The sequence below is a fragment of the Panthera tigris genome, chromosome C2 (genome assembly GCF_018350195.1).
Source record: "Panthera tigris isolate Pti1 chromosome C2, P.tigris_Pti1_mat1.1, whole genome shotgun sequence".
NCBI lineage: Eukaryota > Metazoa > Chordata > Mammalia > Carnivora > Felidae > Panthera > Panthera tigris.
Window position 1 is genome coordinate 59,691,888 of NC_056668.1, and position 17,202 is coordinate 59,709,089.

The 17,202-nt window shown below is 38.1% G+C and overlaps 1 protein-coding gene across 1 annotated transcript in view; it reads left to right on the plus strand.

Annotated features, from left to right (window-relative positions):
* GRAMD1C (GRAM domain containing 1C) overlaps positions 1–17,202 on the plus strand; it is a 102,466-nt gene that overhangs the window by 33,810 nt on the left and 51,454 nt on the right. The window contains exon 6 of the mRNA XM_042957190.1: positions 8,229–8,309. Within this exon, the coding sequence (XP_042813124.1) occupies positions 8,229–8,309 (81 nt within the window). The remainder of the gene's footprint in view (positions 1–8,228; positions 8,310–17,202) is intronic.

A 17,202-nucleotide genomic window follows, 5' to 3' on the forward strand; every position in this document is an offset into this window, starting at 1 on the left:
TTTGAGGAACCGCCATGCTGTTTTCCAGAGTGACTGCACCAGTTTGCATTCCCACCAGCAGTGCAAAAGAGATCCTCTTTCTCCACATGCTTGCCAGCATCTGTTGTTGCCTGAGTTGTTAATGTTAGCCATTCTGACAGGTGTCAGGTGGTATCTACTTGTGGTTTTGATTTGTATTTCCCTGATGATGAGTGATGTTAAGCATTTTTTCATGTGTCGGTTGGCCATTTGGATGTCTTCTTTGGAGAAGTGTGTATTCATGTCTTTTGCCCATTTCTTCACTAGATTATTTGTTTTTTGGGTGTTGGGTTTGATAAGTTCTTTATAGATTTTGGATACTAACCCTTTATCTGATAGGTCATTTGCAAATATCTTCTCCCTTTCCATCAGTTGCCTTTTAGTTTTGCTGATTGTTTCCTTTGCTGTGCAGAAACTTTTTATTTTGATGAGGTCCCAGTAGTTCATTTTTGCTTTTGTTTCCCTTGCCTCTGGAGACGTGTTGAGTAAGAAGTTGCTGTGGCCAAGGTCAAAGAGGTTTTTGCCTGCTTTCTTCTGGAGAGTTTTGAAGTCTTCCTGTCTTACATTTAGGTCTTTCATCCATTTTGAGTTTATTTTTGTGTATGGTGTAAGAAAGTGGTCCAGGTTCATTTTTCTGCCTGTCACTGTCCAGTTTTCCCAGCACCGCTTGCTGAAGAGACTGTCCTTATTCCATTGGATATTCTTTCCTGCTTTGTCAAAGATTAGTTGGCCATATGTTTGTGGGTCCATTTCTGGGTTCTCTCTATTCTGTTCCATTGATCTGAGTGTCTGTTTTTGTGCCAGAATCATACTGTCTTGATGATTACAAATTTGTAATACAGCTTGAAGTTTGGGATTGTGATGCTTCCTGCTTTGGTTTTCTTTTTCAAGATTGCTTTGGCTATTCGGGGTCTTTTCTGGTTCCATACAAATTTTAGGATCGTTTGTTCTAGCTCTGTGAAGAATGCTGGTGTTATTTTGATAGGGATTGCATTGGATAATATAGATTGCTTTGGATAGTATTGACATTTTAACAATAAATGTTTTTTCTATCCAGGAGCATGGAATGTTTTTCCATTTTTTTTTTGTGTCTTCTTCAATTTCTTTCATAAGCTTTCTATAGTTTTCAGTGTATCGATTTTTCACCTCTTTGGTTTGATTTACTCCCAGGTATTTTATGTTTTTTGGTGCAATTATAAATGGGATTGATTCCTTGATTTCTCTTTCTGTTGCCTCATTATTGGTGTGTAAGAATGCAACCACTTTCTGTGCATTGATTTTATATCCTGCAACTTTGCTGAATTCATGGATCAGTTCTAGCAGTTTTTTGGTGGAATCTTTAGGGTTTTCCATATAGAGTATCATGTTATCTGTGAAGAGTGAAAGTTTGACCTCCTCTTGGCTGATTTGGATGCCTTTTATTTTTTTGTGTTGTCTGATTGCTGAGGCTAAGACTTCCAATACTATGTTGAATAACAGTGGTGAGAGTGGACATCCCTATCTTATTCCTGATCTTAGGGGGAAAGCTCTCAGTTTTTCCCCATTGAGGATGATATTAGTGTTGGGTCTTACATATATGGCATTTATGATCTCAAGGTATGATCCTCTATCCCTACTTTCATAAGGGTTTTTTTTAGAAAGGATGTTGTATTTTGTCAAATGCTTTCTCTGCATCTATTGAGAGGATTATATGGTTCTTGTCCTTCCTTTTATTGATATGATGAATCACATTGTTTGTTTTGTGGATATTGAACCAGCCCTGCATCCCAGATGTAAATCCCACTTGGTCATGGTGAATAATTTTCTTAATGTATTGTTGGATCCAGTTGGCTAATATTTTGTTGAGGATTTTTGCATCTGTTCATCAGGGAAATTGGTCTGTAGTTCTTTTTAGTGGGGCTCTGTCTGGTTTTGGAATCAAGGTAATTCTGGCTTCATAGAAAGAGTTTGGAGGTTTTCCTTCCATTTCTATTTTTTTGAACAGCTTCAAGAGAATAGGCATTAACTCTTCCTTAAATGTTTGGTAGAATTCCCCTGGAAAGCCATCTGGCTCTGGACTCTTGTTTTTTGGCAGAGTTTGATTACTAATTCGATTTCTTTACTGGTTATGGGTCTGTTCAAATTTTCTATTTCTTCCTGTTTCAGTTTTGGTAGTTTATATGTTTCTAGGAATTTGTCCATTTCTTCCAGATTGCCCATTTTATTGGCATGTAATTGCTCATAATATTCTCTTGTTTTATTTCTGCTGTGTTGGTTGTGATCTCTACTCTTTCATTCTTGATTTTATTTATTTGGGTCCTTTCCGTTTTCTGTTTGATCAAACTGGCTGGGGGTTTATCAAGTTTGTTAACTCTTTCAAAGAACCAGCTTTTGGTTTCATTGATCTGTTCTACTGTTTTGTTTTGTTTGTTTTTTCGTTTGTCTGCTTCTTTTGGTTTTAATAGCATTGATTTCTGCTCTAATCTTTATTATTTTCTGTCTTCTGCTGGTTTTGGGTTTTATTTGCTGTTCTTTTTCTAGCTCTTTAAGGTGTAAGGTTAGATTGTGTATCTGAGACCTATCTTTCTTCTTTAGGAAGACCTGAATTGCTGTATACTTCCCTCTTATGATCACCTTTGGTTTTGGGCCGTGGTGTTATCATTTTCATCGGCTTCCATGTACTTTTTAATTTCGTCTTTAACTTCTTGGCTAGCCCTTTCATTCTTTAGTAGGATGTTCTGTAGTCTCCAAGTATTTCTTATCTTTCCACATTTTTTCTTGTGGTTTATTTCAAATTTCATAGCATTGTGGTCTGAAAATATGCATGGTATGATCTCGATCTTTTTGTATTTGTTGAGGGCTGATTTGTGTCCCAGTGTGTGATCTGTTCTGGAGAATGTTCCATGTGGACTGGAGAAGGATGTGTATTCTGCTGCTTTAGATGAAATTTTCTGAATATATCTGTTAAGTCCATCTGGTCCAGTGTGTCATTCAAAGCCATTGTTTCCTTGTTGATTTTCTGTTTAGATGATCTGTCCATTGTTGTAAGTGGGGTGTTGAAGTCCCCTACTATTATGGTATTATTATCAGTGAGTTTCTTTATGTTTGTGATTAATTGACGTATATATTTGGGTGCTTAACATTTGGAGCATAAATGTTTACAATTGTTAAGTCTTCTTGGTGGATAGACCCCTTAATTATGATATAATGCCCTTCTTCATCTCATGTTACAGTCTTTATTTTAAAGTGTAGATTGTCTGATATAAGTATGGCTACTCTGGCTTTCTTTTGGCGACATTAGCACGATAGATGGTTCTCCATCTCCTTACTTTCAATCTGAAGGTGTCTTTAGGTCTAAAGTGGGTCTCTTGTAAACAGCACATAGATAGATCTTGTTTTCTTATCCATTCCATTACCCTATGTCTTTTGATTGGAGCATTTAGTCCATTGATGTTTAGAGTGAGTATTGAAAAATATGAATTTATTGCCATTATGTTTCTTGTAGAGTTGGGAGTTTCTGGTGGTGTTCTCTGGTCCTTTCTAGTCTTCGTTGCTTTTGGTATTTTTTTTTCTGTCTTTTCTCTCCTCAGAGAGTCCCCCTTGAAACTTCTTGCAGGGCTGGTTTAGTGGTCATGAACTCCTTTAATTTTTGTTTGTCTGGGAAACTTTTAATCTCTCCTTCTATTTTGAATGACAACCTTGCTGGATAAAGAATTCTTGACTGCATATTTTTCCAATTCAGCACATTGAAGATATCCTGCCACTCCTTTCTGGCCTGCCAAGTTTCTGTGGATAGGTCTGCTGCAAACCTGATCTGTCTTCCCTTGTAGATTAAGGACTTTTTTTCCCTTGCTGCTCTCATGATTCTTTCCTCGCCTGAGTATTTTGTGAATTTGACTATGATATGCCTTGTTGATGGTTGGTTTTGTTGAATTTTATGGGAGTCCTCTGTGCTTCCTGGATTTTGATGTCTGTGTCTTTCCCCAGGTTAGAAAAGTTTTCTGCTATGATTTGCTCACCTAACCCTCTACTCCTTTTTCTCTCTCTTCATCTTCTGGGACCCCCTGTGATTCTGATGTTGTTCCTTTTTAGTGAGTCACTGATTTATCTAATTCTTAAATTGTGCTCTTTTACCTTAGTCTCCCTCTTTTTTTCTGCTTCATTACTCTCCATACATTTGTCCTCTATATCGCTGATTCACTGGTCTGCCTCATCCATCATTGCTGCCATGGCATTCATTTGAGATTGCAGCTCAATTATAACATTTTTATTTTATTCTGACTAGCTTTTACTTCTCTTATCTCCACAGAAAGGGATTATAATCTATTTTCGACCCCAGCTAGTATTCTTAGTATCGTGATTCTGAATTCTGCTTCAGACATCTTGCTTGTATCTCTGTTGATTAAGTCCTTGGCTGTTGTTTCTTCCTGCTCTTTTGGGGCAAATGCCTTTGTTTCATCATTTTGAAGGAAGAAAATGAATTAATAAGGTGAAAAAAAATAAAATGGAAACATTAAAAGCAACATAAACACACAAATCAAATAAATGATGCTAGATACTGGTATGTTTTGTCTGGTAATTGAAAGGAGCTTGATAGATTAGAGAAAAAGGGGAAAAAAGATAAAAAGTAAAGAAAATAAAAAAAGAAAAAAAAAAAGGAAAACTTTTGAAAATTTGAGAAAATGAATACAGTGAAATAGAATAAAATGAAATGATGGAAGTAAAATAGAATTTGAAAAATTTACAAAAAAGTAAAAAATATAGTATAAAAAATAATATTTTAATAAAAATTGAAAATAAAAATTTTTTCTCTTTCTGTATTCAAGAAAAAGAAAAGAAATGAAAAAGAAAGAAAAAAAGACAATTGAATAGATGGAGCAGCAAACAGACTGAAATACAATTGAAATTACGTGTTTTCTCCTAGAAGTCAAAGTATGAAGTACTTTATAGTCCATAAACTAAGCAGGCGGAGAGATTTGTGGTGATCCTAAAGAGCGAGGTTGGCCCAGTTGGTCTGGGCTTAGTGTAATGGCTCCATTCTCCACTAGATGGCACCACTTAGCTTACTGGGGGTGGATTGTTGTGGCGCTTGTAGGTGTGTATGCGCATGCGCAGGAGGGGTGAAAATGGTGTCACCCAGCTACCAGTCTCTAGTATCGGAACTATGTGCTCTCCCCGACCAGTAATTGTGCACCTGTCTTTTGTCCCCGGCTTCTGTCCACTTCCTGCTTTTACACTGTCTGTGTCCAAGCCATCAGGTTGCCAGGAGGCACCTCCCTCCTGAGTTTTATCTCAGATGTGGCTCTGTTTCCCGACCCCTCACTTCTGAGGGACTGCAGCTTTAACCCTCTCAGATCCTCTGGGAGAGGGTCTCACCGAGCAATGGCCAGGTGTCATCCACATCCAGAAATGTTCGCAGGTCCATGCTGCTGCTGATGCCCATCGACTGCTGCTGGGTGCCAATCCGCCCCAGAAAAAGTTCACGCAATCGTGTAGCAGCAGCATTCTAGGGATTGTGGAAAATCACAACACATGTCTGGCACCAGGCTTCACCCTTAACGACCTTGTTCTGGCACCAGTGAATGTGGTCGTTCCCTGGGGTCTGCTGGGACTGGGTGGTCGCACAGCCTCTACCAAATGTCCTTCGAGTAGTGGGACCACTTCTCCCTGTGTGACCTGAGGATCTCCTGCAGTCCACTCTGCTCCTGGGGATTCGCCTTTCCCACCAGAGCACCACCAGGTATTGAGCTGTGGAGTTTCAGACTCTGTGCTCCCCCTGTTTGTAGAGTCTTAATGCAATTTAAACCCTCCTCTTTCGCCCTTTATAGTTCAATCCCTGAGGCTGTTTCCATGTTTCCACTTTCTTTCCAGCTGCTTTTGGCGGGGGGTGCTTTTCCCATACTCTCCTCCCATCTCTGTCCTCTCTCTGCAAGCAAAAACAGATCCCTGCCCTCCGCAGCTTCTCTCTTCCCCAGTTTACCTCTCCATGCTGTGTACCTGCTGAGTTCTGTGGTTCAGGTTGTGCAGATTGTTGTGTTAATCCTCATATCAGTTTTCTAGGTTTGCAGGATAGTTTAATGTTGATCTTGCTGTATATCATGGAAGCGAGATGCAGAAAAAATTTCCATGCTGTTCTGCCATCTTGGCTTCTCCTCTGCTTTGTTTTTAAAAGCAAATTCTATCTTATACATGTTGTTTTTCAGTTTTCCTTTCTTAAAAAGAGCTTAACAGTTTTTGGAGTTACAGGTTAGCACATACAGATAGAGCTATTTCTGTTTATACATGTGCTGTGTAGTATTTCATAGAATGAATTTACCATGGTTTCCTTGTTCTAATGTTAGTTCATTTCCAATATTTTGTTATTACCCACCAGTGCTGCAGTGAACAGCCTGACCATGCCTTCTAGAGCTCATGTATGACTTTTCCTCACATATTTGGTGAAATTTCAGGGTCAAGCATTTTAATTTTAATAGCAACTGGCATTTGCTGAATATATTTGTTCTAAGACACTGTGTTAAGTTCTTTACATATATTTTCTCATTTAATTTTTACAAAAGTTTGCTACTATAGTTATTCCCATTTTGCAGATGAGGAAACTAAGGAAAAGAAAAGTGACCCAAGGAACTAAGACCTGTAGAACTAAGTGGTAGATTGTATGCATGAGTGGATAAAGTAGATTATAAGTTATTTAGTTTAAGACGTGGGAATTAGTAAGCATAAGACAGTGGTGAAAGAGAGATGAGGAGGTTTTTCTTATCTATATACCTGAACAAAAAGGTTGCAAGATTATTACAATACAAAAAATACAAAAAAAAAATGATTTGGGTCTAAGAAAATGAGATAGAGGATAGTAAGTAGTCATCGTTAAGTTACATATTATGTATGTAATCATATTTGGAAAATCTAGATATATGCTTGTTATGAAAAATTTTCCTTTATGGAGTATATATATAGCAACATTTCAATTTACTAACTAGAAAATAGCACTTTAAAATCTTTCTATGAAAAGTATAAACACCCAAAACATTATTTGTTTGACATGTTATTTAACAAATCAAACAACAACTGAGCTTTCTCATCCCTAAAAATCTCATCCCTTTTCAGTCATGAAAAGTCACTAACTATGGGGTCGGAAGAGATGATACACTGAGAGACTGTCGTTAGTGCTGTCACTTGTCAGATTTTCTCATAAAAGCCTATTTCAAAACGTGACTTTGCAAAATCAATTAAATGCAGAGGAAGAGATAGAGCTAAAACCAAACATAGAATTAAAGATTGAAACATGCTATTTTTTTCTATAGCATTCAAACCAAAGTTAAGTTTTAACATGGGAGTGTTATATATATATAATTAGTAGAAGTTAACTATTTCTGGATTTTTCAGAAGACTATGAAAGATGATATTATTTGAAATTAAGATCTTTAAAATAGGGCACCTGGGTGGCTCAGTTGATTAGGTATCTGCCTCTTGATCTCAGATCTGGTCATGATCTCACTGGTTGTGGGTTTGAGCCCCACATCAGCCTCCATGGTGGTGGTGCGGAGCCTGCTTGGGATTCTCTCTCTCTCTCTCTCTCTCTCTCTCTCTCTCTCTCTCTCTTTCTCTCTCTCTCCCCCCCGCCCCGTCCCTCCCCTGCTTGCACGATGTGTCGTCTCTCTCAAAATAAATAAATAAATGTAAAAAAAAATTTTAAGAAGATTATTTTAATAGTTAAATTACATGTACATCAATATCTACCTATTTCAAGCTCCTTTCCTGAGTAAATATTGATAAAATTGTACTTCCTGTAAGATACAATTTTTAAAGATACCTCGTTCATGTACCAGTTACCTGTTTTTCTTCTGTTTTAGCAAAGAGTGAAACAAAAGTAATATATAGGGGCACGTGGGTGGCTCAGTCGATTAAGCATCCAACTCGGCTCAGGTCATTATCTCATGGATCATGCGTTCAAGCCCTACATTGGGCTCTGTGCTGACAGCTCAGAGCTTGGAGCCTGCTTTGAATTCTGTGTCTCCCCCTCTCTCTGTCCCTTCCCCGCTCCCACACTCTCTCTCTCTCTCTCTCTCTCTCTCTCTCAAAAATAATCATTAAAAAAATTTTTTTAAATATAAAGTAGGTAATGGTGTCATATTAGTTTGCTTTCACCATAGCAAGTGCCAACAGATCCTCATGACACTCCTTCCCACTTTTTTTTAATGACACTAAAATCATTGTTCTGTTTTTCTTTGCAGTTTTTCTTTACATCTTTTGGTGCCAGAGACAGAAGTTACCTCAGTATCTTTAGGTTGTGGCAGAATGTACTATTAGACAAGGTAAGTGTTCATACCAGAGGCAGGTACTTATTATAATGGCAACATCCCAATGTGTACCTCAACAGTGTTTGTGAGTTGAAAGTTCCTTTTTATGTTTTTGGAGTTAATTTTGACTAGACTATTGAAATTCCAAGAAGAAACTCGAAGCAAAATAGAATCCATAGTTATGTTAAGATGTTGATTGTATAGTAGTCTCCCCTTTATCTATAGGGGATATGGTCCAAGACCCACAGTGGATGCCTGAAACTGCAGACAGTACTGAAACTAATATATATGTTATGTTTTTTCCTATATGTGCATACCTATGATAAAATTTAATTTGTAAATTAGGCATGGTAAGAGATTAATAAAAATAGCTACATAGAATAATTTTAACAATATACTATAATAGAAGTTATGTGAATGTGGTATCTTTCTTTCTCTTAAAATACCTTATTATGCTATACTCATCTTTCTTCTTGATGATATGAGATTATCAAATGACTGCATGATGAAATGAAGTGGGGCGAATGACATAGCATTGTGATGTATTGTTGTGCTACTTATTCTGATGGTATGTCAGAAGGAGGACAGTCTACTTCCTGTGATTGACTTTGGGTAACTAAAACTGGGGAAACTGAACTTGTAGATAAGGGGGGAGGGACTACTGCAAATCCTCAGGGTAACCACCAAGAAAATAGCTTTAAAAATATAGTAAAAGAAATATCAAGGGAATTAAAATGGTACACTAGATCTATTTCACACATAAGAAGGCAGTAATGGAAGAATAGAGGGACTAACAAGATATAAGACACATAGAAAAAAATAGCAAAATGGCTATTAAACATAGCCATTAAATCATTAAACATAAAAGATTAAGCACTTTAATCAGAAGGCAGAGGTAGGCAGAAAGAATGAAAAAAAAACTTGATCCAACTATATGCTATCTATATGAAATATGTTAGATTTAAAGATACAAACAGATGGACAATAAAAGGATGAAAACAAAATATACCATACAAATAGTAACCAAAAGAAAGTTGAAGTGACTGCGGTAGTATCAAACAAAATAGACTGTAAAACAAAAATTAATAGAGACAAGGAATAATATTTTATAATACTAAAAGAGTCAATCCATAACAATTTATAAACTTATATACACCTAATAACAGAGCCCTAAAATACATGAAACAAACCTGGCAGAATTGAAGGGGGAAACAGACAATTCAACAATAATAGTTGGAGATTTCAACACCCCACTTTCAATTATGTGTAGAACAACCAAGGAGATCAACAAGGAAACAGAAGACTTGAACAAAACTATAAACTAACTAGAACTAAAAGACATCTAAGGGACAGTCCACTCAAAACAGAATACACATCCTTCTCAAGTATACATGGAACATTCACCAGGACAGACAATATGCTAGACCATAAAAGAAACCTTAGTAATTCAAGAGTGTTGAAATAATACAGTGGACCACAATGGAATGAAATTAGAACTCAATAACAGATGTTTGGGAAATTCATAAAAAGTGGGTATTAAATAGAAAATTCCTAAATAACCAGAGTCCAAGAAGAATTCACAAGATAAATTAGAACATAGTTTGAGTTAAATGAAAACAAAAAGACAACATACTAGAACTCATGAGGTACAGTTAAAGCAGTGCTAAAAGGGGGATATTATAACTATAAATATCTATATTATAAAAGAAGAATGATTTCAAATGAATAACCTAACTTTTCACCTTAAGAAATTAGAGTAAAGAAAACACACTAAACTTAAAGGAAATAGAAGTAAGGAAGTACTAAACATTAGAACAGAAGTGAATGAAAAAGAGATTTCAAAAAGATGATCAACAGAACCAAAGATTTTTCTTTGAAAAGATCAATAAAGTTGACAATTTTTAGCTAGACTGAACAAGAAAAAAATATTAAAATTATTAAATTCAGAAGTGAAACTGGAAACATTACTACTGACCCTACAAAATGAAGAGGATTCAGGAAGATGGCGGCGTAGGAGGACGCTGGGCTCACCTCGTCCTGCTGATCACTTAGATTCCATCCATACCTGCCTAAATAACCCAGAAAACCACCAGAAGACTAGCAGAATGGACTCTCTGGAGCCAAGCATAGACAAGAGGCCCACGGAAGAGGGTAGGAAGGGCGGAGAGGCGGTGCGCGCTACACGGACTGGCGGGAGGGAGCCAGCGCGGTGGAGGGGCAGCCCGCCTGGCAAGGCAGAGCCTGAGTCTGGCTTGCAAAAGTGGAGGGGCCGGACTGCATGAGTTCTGATGGCCAGCGGGACTTAACATCTGGAATGTTATAAGTCAACAGCTCTGCTCAGAGAGTGGGAGGGTGAGAGGACAACAGGAGGGAGAGGTGTAGAGCCCTGGAAGACAGAGCTCTGCTGACCAGGAACAAAGGTGCTGGCCAGCGCCATCTCCCTCTCCCATCCCCCAGCCGAAACCCCAAAGGGAACCAGTTCACCGAACTTGCTTGTGCACTGCGCAAACACCCAACGCTGTGCTTCTGTGGATTCATAACTCTGACAGGTTGGCCTCCCTCCCGGTGCTGCAGGGCCGGTGCTACAGGGGACCACCCACAGCAAAGCTAGCTGAGCCTGCCCCTCCCACCCCTGTGCACCTTGTGGATCCACCCCGGTTAATACGCCAGATCCCATCAAAGCAGCACCACAAGGCTGGCAGTGTGTAAGTAGCCCAGACAGGGGCCACACCACTGCACAGTGAGTCCTGCCCCTGGGAGAGAGGAAGATAAGGTACACACCAGTCTGACTGTAGCCCCAGTGGTGGGCTGGGGACAGACATCGGGTCTGACTGTGGCCCTGTCCACCAACACAAGTTACTCCAGACAGCACAGGGGAAGTGCCCTGCAGTTCCACGCCACCCCAGGGACTATCCAAAATGACGAAACGAAAGAATTCTCCTCAAAAGAAACTCCAGGAAGTAGCGACAGCTATCGAATTGATCAGAAACGATTTAAGCAATATAACGGAACAAGAATTATAATAATAGTCATAAAATTAATCGCTGGGCTTGAAAAAATTATAGAGAACAGCAGAGAATCTATTGCTACAGAGATCAAGGGACTAAGAAATAGGAGGAGCTAAAAAATGCTATAAATGAGGTGCATAATAAAATGGAGGTGACCACAGCTCGGATTGAAGGGGCAGAGGAGAGAATAGGTGAATTAGAAGATAAAGTTATGGAAAAAGAGGAAGCTGAGAAAACAAGATAAAAAAATCCAGGAGTATGAGGGCAGAATTAGAGAATTAAGTGATGCAATCAAACATAACAATATCCATATAATAGGAATTCCAGAAGAGGAAGAGAGAGAGAAAGGGGCTGAAGGTGTACTTGAACAAATCATAGCTGAGAACTTCCCTGATCTGGGGAAGGAAAAAGGCATTGAAATCCAGAGGCACAGAGAACTCCCTTAGACATAACTTGTATCGATCTTCTGCATGACATATCATAGTGAAACTGGCAAAATACAAGGATAAAGAGAAAATTCTGAAAGCAGCTAGGGATAAACATGCTCTAACATATAAAGGGAGACCGATAAGACTAGTGACAGACCTATCTACTGAAACTTGGCAGGCCAGAAAGGAATGGCAGGAAATCTTCAATGTGATGAACAGAAAAAATATGCAGCCGAGAATCCTTTCTCCAGCAAGTCTGTCATTCAGAATAGAAGGAGAGATAAAGGACAAAAACTGAAGGAATTCATCACCACTAAACCAGCCCTACAAAGAGATCCTAAGGGGGATTCTGTGAGTGAACTGTTGCAAGGACCACAAAGTACCAGAGACTTCACTATAAGCATGAAACCTACAGACATCACAATGACTCTAAACCCATATCTTTCTATAATAACACCGAATGTAAATGGACTAAATGCTCCAACCAAAAGACATAGGGTATCAGAATGTATAAAAAACCAAGACCCATCTATTTGCTGTCTACAAGAGACTCATTTTAGACCTGAGGACACCTTCAGATTGAAAGTGAGGGAATGGAGAAGTATCTATCATGCTACTGGAAGTCAAAAGAAAGCTGGAGTAGCCATACTTGTATCAGACAAACTAGACTTTAAAGGCTGTAACAAGAGATGAAGAAGGGCATTATATAACCATTACAGGGTCTATCCATCAGTAAGAGCTAACAATTATAAATGTCTATGCACCGAATACGGGAGCCCCAAATATATAAAAGAATTAATCACAAACATAAGCAACCTTATTGATAAGAATGTGGTAATTGCAGGGGACTTTAATACTCCACTTACAATAATGGATAGATCATCTAGACACAGGATCAATAAAGAAACAAGGGCCCTGAATGATACATTGGATCAGATGGCTTGACAGATATATTTAGAACTCTGAATCCCAAAGCAACAGAGTATATTTTCTTCTCGAGTGCACATGGAACATTCTCCAAGATAGATCACATACTGGGTCACAAAACAGCCCTTCATAAGTATACAAGAATTGAGATCATACCATGCATACTTTCAGACCACAATGCTATGAAGCTTGAAATCAACCACAAGACTTTTTGGAGTCTGGAAAACCTCCAAAAGCATGGAGGTTAAACAACTACTAAAGAATGAGTGGGTCAACCAGGCAATTAGAGAAGAAATTAAAAAATATATGGAAACAAACGAAAATGAAAATAAAACAATCCAAACACTTTGGGATGCAGCGAAGGCAGTCCTGAGAGGAAAATACATTGCGATCCAGGCCTATGTCAAGAAACAAGAAAAATCCCAAATACAAAATCTAACAGCACACCTAAAGGAAATAGAAGCAGAACAGCAAAGACACCCCAAACCCAGAAGAAGAAGGGAAATAATAAAGATCAGAGCGGAAATAAACAATATAGAATCTAAAAAAACTGTAGAGCAGATCAATGAAACCAAGAGTTGGTTTTTTTGAAAAAATAAACAAAATTGATAAACCTCTAGCCAGGCTTCTCAAAAAGAAAAGGGAGATGACACAAATAGATAAAATCATGAATGAAAATAGAATTATTACAACCAATCCCTCAGAAATACAAGCAATTATCAGGGAATACTATGAAAAATTATATGCCAACAAACTGGACACCCGGGAAGAAATGGACAAATTCCTAAGCACCCACACACTTCCAAAACTCAAACAGAAAGAAATAGAAAACTTGAACAGACCCATAACCAGCGAAGAAATTGAATCATTTATCAAAAATCTCCCAACAAATAAGAGTCCAGGACCAGATGGCTTCCCTGGGGAATTCTACCAGACATTTAAAGCAGAGATAATACCTCTCCTTCTCAAGCTGTTCCAAAAAAATAGAAAGGGAAGGAAAACTTTCAGACTCATTCTATGAAGCCAGCATTACTTTGATTTCCAAGCCAGACAGAGACCCAGCAAAAAAAGAGAACTACAGGCCAATATCTCTGATGAATATGGATGCAAAAATTCTCAATAAGATACTAGCAAATCGAGTTCAATAGCATATAAAAAGAATTATTCACCATGATCAAGTGGTATTCATTCCTGGGATGCAGGGCTGGTTCAACATTCGCAAATCAATCAACATGATACATCACATTAATAAAAGAAAAGATAAGAACCATATGATCCTGTCAATGCAGAGAAAACATTTGACAAAATTCAGCATCCTTTCTTAATAAAAACCCTCGAGAAAGTCGGGATAGAAGGAACATACTTAAACATCATAAAAGCCATTTATGAAAAGCCCACAGCTAATATCATCCTCAATGGGGAAAAACTGAGAGTTTTCCCTCTGAGATCAGGAACACGACAGGGATGTCCTCTCTCACCACTGTTGTTTAACATAGTGTTGGAAGTGCTATCATCAGCAATCAGACAACAAAAGGAAATCACAGGCATCAAAATTGGCAAAGATGAAGTCAAGCTTTCACTTTTTGCAGATGACATGATATTATACATGGAAAACCCGATAGACTCCACCAAAGTCTGCTAGAACTGATACATGAATTCAGCAAAGTCGCAGGATACAAAATCAATGTACAGAAATCAGTTGCATTCTTATACACTAACAATGAAGCAACAGAAAGACAAATAAAGAAACTGATCCCATTCACAATTGCACGAAGAAGCATAAAATATCTAGGAATAAACCTAACAAAAGATGTAAAAGATCTGTATGCTGAAAACTATAGAAAGCTTATGAAGAAATTGAAGAAGACATAAAGAAATGGAAAAAGATTCTGTGCTCATGGATTGGAAGAATAAATATTGTTAAAATGTCAATACTACCCAAAGCAATCTACACATTCAATGCAATCCTAATCAAAATTGCACCAGCATTCTTCTTGAAGCTAGAACAAGCAATCCTAAAATTTGTGTGGAACCACAAAAGATCCTGAATAGCCAAAGTAATTTTGAAGAAGAAGACCAAAGCAGGAGGCATCACAATCCCAGACTTAAGCCTCTACTACAAAGCTATAATCATCAAGACAGCATGGTATTGGCACAAAAACAGACACATAGACCAATGGAATGGAATAGAAACCCCAGAACTAGACCCACACACGTATGGCCAACTAATCTTTGACAAAGCAGGAAAGAATATCCAATGGAAAAAAGACAGACTCTTTAACAAATGGTGCTGGGAGAACTGGACAGCAACATGCAGAAGATTGAAACTAGACCACTTTCTTACACCATTCACAAAAATAAACTCAAAATGTGTAAAGGACCTGAATGTGAGATAAGAAACCATCAAAACTCTAGAAGAGAAAGCAGGAGAAAACCTCTCTGACCTCAGCTGCAGCAATTTCTTACTTGACACATCCCCAAAGACAAGGGAATTAAAAGCAAAAATGAACTATTGGGACCTCATGAAGATAAAATGCTTCTGCACTGCAAAAGAAACAACCAACAAAACTAAAAGGCAACCAACCGAATGGGAAAAGATATTTGCAAATGACATATCAGACAAAGGGCTAGTATCCAAAATCTATAAAGAGCTTACCAAACTCCACACCCGAAAAACAAATAATGCAGTGAAGAAATGGGTAGAATACATGAATAGACACTTCTCTAAAGAAGACACCCAGATGCCAACAGGCACATGAAAAGATGCTCAACCTCACTCCTAATCAGAGAAATACAAATCAAATCCACACTCAGATGTGACCTCACCCCAGTCAGAGTGGCTAAAATGAACAAATCAGGAGACTATAGATGCTGGTGAGGATGTGGAGAAACGGGAACCCTCTTGCATTGTTGGTGGGAATGCAAACTGGTGCAGCCACTCAGGAAAACAGTGTGGAGGTTCCTCAAAAAATTAAAAATAGATCTACCCTATGACCCAGCAATAGTACTGCTAGGAATTTACCCAAGGGATACGGGAGTGCTGATGCATAGGGGCACTTGTACCCCTATGTGTTTATAGCAGCACTCTCAACAATAGCCGAATTATGGAAAGAGCCTAAATGCCCATCAACTGATGAATGGATAAAGAAATTGTGGTTTATATGCACAATGGAATACTACGTGGCAATGAGAAAGAATGAAATATGGCCTTTTGTAGCAACGTGGATGGAACTGGAGAGTGTGATGCTAAGTGAAATAAGTCATACAGAGAAAGACAGATGCCATATATTTTCACTCTTATGTGGATCCTGAGAAACTTAACAGGAACCCATGGGGGAGGGGAAGAAAAAAAAAAGGTTAGAGAGGGAGGGAGCCAAAACATAAGAGACTCTTAAAAACTGAGAGCAAACTGAGGGTTGATGGGGGGTGGGAGGGAGGGGTGGGTAGGTGATGGGTATTGAGGAGGGCACCTTTTGGGATGAGCACTGGGTGTTGTATGGAAACCAATTTGACAATAAATTTCATATTTAAAAAAAAAAAACAAAATGAAGAGGATTCTTACCATGAACATTGTATGCCAACAAATTAGTCTAAATGAAATGGACACACTTGTGACTAGAAAGTCATAAAACACTGCAACTGACTCAAGTAGAAATGAAAAATCTGAATAGACCTATAACAACAAAAGAGATTGAATTAGCAATAAAAAAAAAGTCTACCTACAAAGGAAATCTCAGGTCCAGATGGCTTCTTTGGTGAATTGTGCCAAATGTTTACAGTAGAATTAACATCAGTCCTTCACAGTGTATTTCAAAAAATAGAAGAGGAGAGAATACTTCCCAACTCAGTCATTGAGGCCACTGTTCCTTTGATAACCAAAACCAGACAAAGAACATCACAAGAAACCTACTGGACAATTTTTATGTTCATTGTGTCTCTGTTCATTTTGTCTATGATTATAGACATAAAAATGCTCAACAAAACCAAACCAAAATCCAAGCCAATTTAGCAAAACAAATCCAGCCACATATAAAAATGATTATATGCTGTGACTAGGTAGAATTTATACAGGTGATTCAACCTATGAATTTCAGTCAGTGTAATACACTATATTAGTAGAATAAAGGACAAAAATGACATGATCATTTCAATCAATACAGAAAAAATGTGACAAGAGCCAACATCTTTTCATGATAAAAAAAAAAAATTAAGTGGGACTAGCAGGGAATTTCTTTGATCTAATAAAACTAACATACTTAATGGTAAGAGATCAATGCTTCCCACCTCAGGTCAAGAACAAGACAAGGATGTAGTTTCTTACCATTTCTTTCTTCCTTTCTTTTTTTTTAATGTTTATTTTTGAGAAAGAGAGTGAGAGTGTGTGTGTGCACGCACGTGAGAGCTGGGGAGGGGCAGAGAGAGGGAAACAGGCTCCAAAGCCGGCTCAGCACTGACAGCAGAGAGCCCTAGGCAGGGCTTGAACCCATGAACTTTGATATCATGACCTGGGCCAAATTACAATCTTTCTTTTCATTTCTATTCAAC